The 9439-nt window shown below is 37.2% G+C and overlaps 1 protein-coding gene across 1 annotated transcript; it reads left to right on the top strand.

Annotated features, from left to right (window-relative positions):
- Positions 1–2188: 2188 nt before the first annotated feature.
- LOC131395728 (olfactory receptor 5W2-like) lies at positions 2189–3127 on the top strand. Its single transcript, XM_058527567.1, has one exon. The coding sequence runs from the start codon at positions 2189–2191 to the stop codon at positions 3125–3127; it is 939 nt and encodes a 312-aa protein (XP_058383550.1).
- The last annotated feature ends 6312 nt before the right edge of the window (positions 3128–9439 follow it).

The following is a 9439-nucleotide window of genomic DNA, read 5'->3' as shown; positions in this document are numbered from 1 at the left end:
AAAATTGTATATAATCCAAGTGGTCATTAACAGAAGATAGATTAAACAAATTAATGTACAACAAAAGAAAGGAATACATTGCCTGTATTTAAAATACTTTTATATATATATATAATAAGTTTATTCTGAATTCATTTTTGTTTAAAAATCAAAAGTCTCTTAACGTAGACAATAAAACCTAGTTATTTCTAGGTGTGACTATGGTCGGTTTTTTGCTGTATTTACAAACATCTTTATTTTGTGAAGGTGTTTAATGGGAGGGTGTTTGTGAATGTGTGTCTGTGTAAGTGTGTGAGCGTGAGTGGGTTTGTATTTGTTTCCTAAATTTTGGAATTAAAACAAAATGCCTGTACAGGTATTGGTAAGCCAGAAATAAGGAATGTTCATTGACCGTAGTCATTTTACTATTGTTAAGGAGGTATAATATTGGGCAGTAAGGTAGATAGGGACAAAAGTAATATTTTTTTTTAATGTACTTATTTCTTTCTCAGTCACCCAGCCTGTAGTAAATAACAGATGATAAACCATATCATTATATCTGTCACTTAATCCTCAGAGATCAACTGTTTAACATCCAGGGACCAGACACAGAGATGGTTATAATCCAGGTCAGCCTGGAGGCAATGCTGAACCCTCCTGCAGACAGAACAGTATGCAGCAAAGGAGTCAGTTGTCTGGGCCAGGTACTAATATTTTTGGGGTTTCTCTGATTTTTGTTTTAGATTTCTTTAGTTCTTTTGTACTTTTTTGACTGAGAACATGTTATAAAAACAGAGGAAGGTATAAAATATTATATAAACTTATTTTAATTATTTTTATCAATCTATTTATTTTAAATACATACATACATACATAGCAGAGAATACAATAAAATGCAAGTATGGATTGTAGACATGGTCAGACATTTTTTGTTTTTAATCCTACCTATGCTTTTCCAATACTCTCTTTCTGTTCTTCATCTACATTCAACTCCATTTTTCCTATATTCTCGTAGAACAGAGGAGGTCATGTATGACATTATATATAACAGAATTGCCTTGGGTAAAACATAACAGTGGGACATGGCATTCAATTGGCCTCCCAAAGGTCACCAGCTCTTTTAAACCAAGGGGAGGCAAATTCAGAGATATTCAAGAGAAATAGGCATCAAAGAAAACCATGAAACAATATTAAAATGTCTAGAGATTGGGATGGCGCACAGTTCAGTCATAACTCCCTCTGATGTCATTGGGACTGTGGCCACATGAAGTCTTTTACCATCAGGTTGTCTTACAACCTGATCTGCTGGTGAATAGGTCATGTTGATTCTGGTTGATTAGGGCAGAGGGATTCACAAAGTCACCATGCTCCCTGCTTACCACCTGTGCTACCAGCATCCCTACAATTAGGTTCCAAACATTCTTCACAATCTCCCCTGAACCACAGCAGCTGTCAGAGGGAACCAGGTTAGCCCTGGCATACTCCTGTTTGTGCACTCCAGTGCATCACTCATGGAGACCCTTCCACCCTCTTCTTCAGTGACCACCACCCTCCCCGCTCCAATGGTCCTGAATCACAGATTATCTCTTTCTCTTGTTAATTGAGGCTGCACAGGACTTGAGGGGTTAATGGGGAAACGGGGCATGTTAGATCCAGGAAACTGCCAGAGCTCTGCCTGCTTCACAGTTGTGGATGATGAGGGAAAAAGAAATATATTCATTACCTGCATGTCACACTGAAGTATGCCTCTTTATTACAGGATATAACAACATTTGTGCAATATTGAAAAAAACAGCAACAATCATGTCAGAAGATGTTGGTTATGTGGACCAATTTATTTAAGAACTATTGCTTCAACTCAGAGGACATCAATTTCTTAATATGCTAGAAGTAGCAAAAATTGTCATAAAGACTACATAGGTTGGTGTGGAAATAGCAGGAATTAATTTGGATGACTGTGTGCTACAAATTCTGTACAATGCTAAACAAATATAAGCGATATTACTATCATTATCATTTATCAATTTATATTAAATTGGATATATTTCCAGGCAGTTGGTTTACCTCATACAGTCCTAGCATTGTTTGCCTCTTTTTCTAATTACTGAAAAATAGAAAGGACGAGCAGTTTAACTATTAAATAGTAAGATGATGTTACCCTCCACTTTCATTTCATTGCTTCACAACCAGGAATTTCCAGACCCAAGTGATGGCTGTTGAGAACTGCACTGTGTTCACTGATTTCATACTTCTAGGACTTTCTAACAGACAGGAGGTGCAGCAGGGGCTCTTTGTGCTCTTTCTGCTGGTTTATGGCGTCACTGTGATTGCAAATCTAGGGATGATCCTGCTGATCAAGATGGACTCCAGACTCCACACGCCCATGTATTATTTCCTGAGCAATCTGTCATTCTGTGATGTCTGCTATTCCACTATTGTCTCTCCCAAGATGCTGGCTGATTTCTTATCTGAGGAAAAGAGGATTTCATTTAGTTTATGTGCCATTCAGATGTACTTGTTTGGGGTCTTTGCAGATGTGGAATGTCTCATGTTGGCTGTCATGGCGTATGACCGTTATGTAGCCATTTGCAATCCACTTCTTTATACAATTATCATGTCCAGGAGAGTCTGTACCCAGCTAGTGGCCATCGTGTACATTGAGAGTTTGGTGTATTCGGCAGTCTTCACCTTTTGCACAATTCAGTTGTCATTCTGCAATTCCAATGTCGTCAATCACTTTTTCTGTGACTTCCCACCCTTACTAGCCCTGTCCACCTCAGACACAACCATCAATGAGATAGTGATGTTTACTTACAGTAGCTGTGTTCTGGGCTGCAGCATCATCACTGTCCTCCTCTCCTACAGCTACATCATAACCACCATCCTTAGAATGAACTCAGCCGAGGGCAGACGCAAAGCCTTCTCCACATGTGCCTCCCACTTGACCGTTGTGGCTATATTTTATGGCACACTGCTGTTCATGTATTTCCGACCCAGCTCAAGTTACTCCATGGACACGGACAAAATGGCCTCAGTTTTCTACACAGTTGTCATCCCTATGTTAAACCCACTCATCTACAGCTTAAGGAATAAGGATGTGAAAGGTGCCCTGAAAAAAGCAATTGACACTAAGCTATATTCTGGGTGAAACCATGTTTTCAACCAAAAGTATTTATATGAACATTCTGAGAGCTAAAGCTCAGGCACTTTGACGTAGATTCTTGTAGCATCCCAATGTATCTTTTTGATATTTTCCAGTACCTATCTTTGTGCTTAAAATGAGTGTAGGGAGAAGTCCTTAGTGATCTCAATCTTCTCTCCAAGCTAAGGAAGAGTAGTAATAGTTTCATTTTGCTGTTTTTCATAGAGGATTTTTTTATACCTCTCTTCTCTGTTCAAGGGTGTGATTTAGGGAGATATCATGGGCAGAACAAGCCCTCTACCCATGTCAATTCAACTTACCCTCCTAACATTTCAATTTTTTTTTATACAATGAGTTTAATTAATTTGCTCAGCCAGAACGGAGGGTTAGTGGGTTGAAATAGGTTTGTTTGTATCTTTCCAATGTACTGGTATCACTCTATAAATGTTCCATCATAACACTCAGAAGTACATAAGTAGTAAGTAAATAAAAATGAATAAAAAGAAATCTCCTGTCCTAACTCAAATTTTCTTAAATGCGAGGCTCTTTCCTGTCTTGTTCACCAATATTTCTATTTTGATCTTTACTATGCTTTGCTACAAAATGTCATTCAATAACATTTATTGAACAATGAAAGTCCTTGGAAAACTGATGCAAAATGCAGCCTTTGTAAATTTATGAAGCAAATAGCTCCCTTAATTAATTTATTTTTTTAATTCTCATATGTTCATCTTAGACAAACACCATATGTTTCTTGTCTTTTGGCCTAAGCTGAATAAGTATCCGAGACAGGGATCATTTGATGTAGAGAACTTCTGGGATCCTCTATTCCTCATCATTCTGCCCAATTATATCAGCAGACATCCCCAGGATCACCAGCTCTAGATTTATATTGCACCTCACAGACTTCACATCAGGCTGTGGATTTCCCTTCTTGCCCTCACCCTGGAGAAGTGATGTGGTGCTATTGACAATTGTATAGAAACTGCATGAATGGAAACTGGGGGTAAAGGACTTGGAGCTTCTCAAAGGCCACTGGAGAGGAGGACTCCATCTCCCTTGATGTGTTCATAGCATTACACTAGTTAAAATAAAAATATTAAAAAAGCTGAAATGCCCAATTGATACAGTTTAAATTGTAAAGGAATAGTGATTATCAAAAATATGTGTTCAATAGAAAAAAAAAAGAAAGAAGTAGTATTTACATTAGTATTCCATTTGTCATGACTTATATTGACTTTCTGTGTATCTGTAAAATAAACCAGAATCGTATTCTAAGCACAATTTTAATAGTGGCCATTGGTAAGTAGCAGGATGTTAAGTAATCCTTACTTTTCCTTACTTATTCCAACAACTTCAGTTAATTGTTTATGTTTTTCTCACTGTAGTCAATTAACAATTACTGTAGTTATGAAAAACATAACACAATTCAGTTTCTTGTCCATTTATTTTATTTTATGCTGTCAAAAAATGAAAATAGAACCACTCTTTTTGGTTCCAGGAGGACAGAGTAATGGTTTATACAAGGTTTTTCATCTAGGTCCTCTCCCCTAGTTTTATATATCTCTTTAGTGTATAGAATGTGTTGAGTGTTATATATTTCAAAGCATCATAAGAACAAAACAACATATTAAAAACGTGCAATTTTCAGCAGGTTACTTGTCTTCAGTTACATATTAAACAGATTTTTAAGACAAATAAAAATATTTTATTACTCAAATATATTCTTTTAATCTCAAATAAATTGTTTGCTGTTCAAAGAATAATTCACATATCAGGACCTCTTAACCATTTCCAAACCCTTTCTACATTCAATGTATTTTATTAAAAATATATTAAATATATTCATATCTATAAAAATTAAACCTATTCATGTTAGGTAAAATTGGATTCAATGGCCATCTTTCCCATATATATTTGAGGAAAAAGATATCCCTTCCTTTTCTTTTCTTTACCTTTTTTAAGACATGGATTTAATAACATTTACATATTATCAGGAAAGTAGAATTTTTTTGTTTTTTTGTGTGTTTTATTTTCATTTTAACAAAAGGATAAAGATAGGAGACAGTTTAAGATAAGAACTGGTCTTGGAAGTGAGGCAAACCTGAGTTCAGATCTGTACACTATCGTTTACTTGTTATTTGTGCGATCTTAGATTACTTAATCTTTTTAAGCCTCAGTGTCCTCATCTATTTATATGGTTTTAATAAGTGTATTATAAGGAGATAATCAGGTATATATGATGATTCAAGAGAGTTTCTAAGATCATACACAGCCTACTAACTCCCCTTCAGGGACGAAATCCCTGCTGCTGAAAGAAAAGACGGTCTCATTTAAGACATCGCTTTATGAAAAGGAGTCTCCAGGATCCCTCCGTGTCCACTGTAGAGCCTATTCACCCAATCTGTCAGATTCCAGTCGCAGATCCTAGCCTTAGGTCATGTTTGGAGTTCTTTGCCCACCCACCTTAGGATTTCTTTTTATTGACCCTGCTTTTACTCTATGTTATAGCTGAACAGAGATTTCTTCACAGCTAGCCATGCTGGGTGCACCATTCCCAAGCCAGGCTAGATGCCTAAAACCACTCTAGTGATCTAAGTCTCAGACCGCACATTGCCAAGAAATGAGTTTAGATAATTAATCCCCGAGCACCCCATTTTATGTTATTCTGTGCAGCCCTATCCCAAATGCCACGGTTGAAATGGCACACTTAGCTCCAAAGGCACCAATATCTATGTTTTGTGATGAACCCATGCACGTCAAGAACATTTCCTGCTCAGTGTTTAGGAGGAAGCACTTGGTTCTCATCACCCTCAGGCTGCCATTCCATTCTTCCCTGTTGAAAGCCCACATTACTCAGAGCCCTGCCTCACCACTGATCTGTATGGACAAAACCCTTCTTGGAAAGATAGTGTCAATTGCAGTAAATGGAACTGTGATTTTGATGTATAACGCAACATACATTTTCACGTCAGAAGGCTTTCCTCACTAGTTCATCCTCTCTCCCACTGCTCAAACTCACCTTTGGTTTAGCACTTGCTTTAAACTTCCAGTCACCTTCTCTATGGGTCATGCCCCAGCAGCCTGCCACACTATGATCCCACCATTTGTAGGTTCCAGTTCCCATCTCTGGCTTCCAGAACATAGCTCCCTTCAGTTATTGTGTGTAAAAGGTCAGTGTGATAGATCAATTCTTTTATGGTAATTCCTTATGTCTGCTCAGGCATTGGTATCCCTAAACGTAAGCACAACCAGTGATGACTATTGGGGTCTATGTATAATGATACAAGCAATTAGCTCCATACTGGTGAAAAGCTGGTTAGCAAAATTTGTTAAATCAAAACAGTAATAATTCTCACTGTATCAATAAGTATGTGGCTGTGTCTTAACAGGCAGAAAATTTAATCTAGTTTGAAATCCTCTGTAAAAATGTACTATGAACTGGAGAAGCAGTGACAAGAAAAGTGGGTCTAAATCTCTACTCTCAACTCTCAAGAACTGTGACCTTCAACACACCACCTTTTCTCTTGGGACTTCAGTTTCCACTCTGTTAGAAGAAGGGTTTAAACTGCATAATCTTCATTGTGTATTCCAGCTACCACATTCTCTATCTATACTGATATGAACCTATCAACCTTTTCTATATGAGGTGATTAAAAAAATAACAGATGGGTGGGAATATATCATACCAATGGGAAATATTATATCTCTAGGCCAATTTGAGCTGAAATGGAAGTGGTATTGATGACAGATAGATAGGTGGCACAGACTGCAGGATCCCCAATAACATCAAGCTGGATCCATTTAACTGGCCTTCTAGTCTGCATTTTGACTTTAAAAGATACTTTATAAAAGTGCATATCCAACTTTATTGGGCATTAGGGAAATCAAATACTCTACACAATGGAGGAAAAAACAACCTGAAATGCCTAATTGATACAGTTTAAGCTGTAAAGGGATAGTGACCAACAAAAATATATTTTTAAATTTACTCTAAATAATCTATAACATTTCATGAGAGTTGCCAAGAGTTATTTTTTTAAAAGAGATTTTTTTAATTGAGACATAATTGACATATGACATTGTGTAATTTTAAGGTGTACTATGTAGGGGAGGAAGAAATATTTCTCTAACTTTTTAGGTTCTTCTGGCTAGTCTAAGAATTAAATTGACATGAGACAGAATAACAGGGGAAAGTCAAACAAATTTAATAACATGTATACATGGGAGAAACCCAGGAAAACTGAGTAACTTGCCACAATGGCTGAAGCCACCACCTTAAATATCATCTTCAGCTAAAGACAAAGGAGGATGTTGGGGGTAGTGGTTTGGGAATTCAAAGGAAAGGAAGTTGATTCACATGGAGATGGAAAAGCAAATGTTGGTAAGCAAATGTTTGCCATGCCTTGCACAGGGATGAGACATGGAGAAGACTTTGATCAAATGGGCCTTGCTGGGTTTCTCTCAGTCTACCACACCAGGTTCATATTATACTATAGTTAATCATGGCATTAGCTCCTCCCTGGAACAGGCCTTCTCTCATAAATTCTTTTAGGCAGTTGTGGGGGGCTTGATTATTTTTAAGAACAAAAAACTCAGAAAGTTTTTTCAAAAAACCTGCCACCATATTATTAGCTACCACCTCCATCACATCACATAGTTATCATTTCTTTCTTTCTTTCTTTTTTTTTTTTTTGAGGAAGATTAGCCCTGAGCTAACATCCATTGCCAATCCTCCTCTTTTTGCTGAGGAAGACCGGCCCTGCGCTGACATCCATGCCCATCTTCTTGCACTTTATATGGGACACAACCACAGCATGGCCTGACAAGCAGTGCATCGGGGTGTGCGCCCTGAATCCAAACCCTGGGCAGCCACAGTGTAGTGTGTGCACTTAACCACTATGCCACCAGGCCCGCCCCCTATCATTTCTTTATTGTGGTGAGAACATTTAAGATCTAGTCTCTTAGCAAGTTTGTAGTATATAATACAATATTATTAACTATAATCACAATACTGTGCACTAGATCTCCAGAACTTATTCATCTTATAACTGTACATTAGTACCCTTTGAACACTTTTCAATTGCCCATCCCTCACCCCTATTAACCACCGATATACTTTCTGCTTCTATGAGTTTGGCTTTTTTAGAGTCGACATATAAAAAATATCATTCAGTATTTGTCTTTCTTTGTCTGATTTATCTCACTTAGCATAATGTCCTCAAGGTTATTACACTGTAGTAGGAACCCATTAAGAGCAAATTCTTTGGAGTCAGAAAAACATAATGCCTATGACACTCAAGTTTAATGATTACTTCTGATCTCACTTTCAGTATCTGTATAACGAACTTGTTAGAGACAGTTTAGGAAACACAAGATAATATTTGAAGTATGATATATATGGAGATAAATTAAATGACATATGAAAAAGATAAAGTGTTTGGTAGGTCTCTACCATGGTCTATATTTAAATCCATACCTTATGCCTTACAAATCTAGTTCTGAATGAAGAAGTGCTTAGAAAGCCCATTTGTAGAAGGAGAGTAGAAACATTTTATAGGCAGAATGATGGGAACACAGGATTTAGATTTCTGTCCCAGTGAAGGAGCCCCATCATGTCAGGGAGCAACATGGTTGACCAAGATTCAAGGAGGGTGGACTATTACCTTGGTAGCCTAGGGGAGGGCTTTCAGCAAATGCAAAATTCACACTTGCACTACCTTCCAATTTTTAAACTACTACCACAAATGATAGCACTCAAAAGTTATTTTGGAACAAAAAAACTTTCTTTTTTTTTGAAAGCAGAATCCCAAAACATATTTTTTATAAAAGATCATCTTTGTACATGTTACTATATTAGTAGAAACAGCCATCAAACACTGTTTATTTCTACTCTTTGTTGAACATCCACCAGTCTAACAATGGGAAAACATTTAACAACACAAATGTACTAAGTGATTACTCATGCAAATACTTATACTAAGGATTGTGGGAATGTGGAAAGAGACATACAAAAAAATAAAATGCATAATTCAATAAAGAGTATATCAGGTGTAGTGGATATTATACAGACAAAAATTCATTGAAATGAGGGTGGTTGACATATACTTGAGGGAGAGGAATCAGACAAATACTAATGAAGGAAGCAGTATAAAATGTTATCGTATTTTTTCCTTTTTTTTTTTCTTTGGTGAGAGAGATCGGCCCTGAGCTAACATCTGCCAATCCTCCTCTTTTTGTTGAGGAAGACTGGCCCTGGGCTAACATCCGTGCCCATCTTCCTCCACTTTATATGGGACGCCGCCACAGCATGGCTTG

The sequence above is a fragment of the Diceros bicornis genome, chromosome 31 (assembly GCF_020826845.1).
Source record: "Diceros bicornis minor isolate mBicDic1 chromosome 31, mDicBic1.mat.cur, whole genome shotgun sequence".
NCBI lineage: Eukaryota > Metazoa > Chordata > Mammalia > Perissodactyla > Rhinocerotidae > Diceros > Diceros bicornis.
Note: the sequence above shows the minus strand (reverse complement) of the source record. Positions and strands in the feature narration are given on the sequence as shown.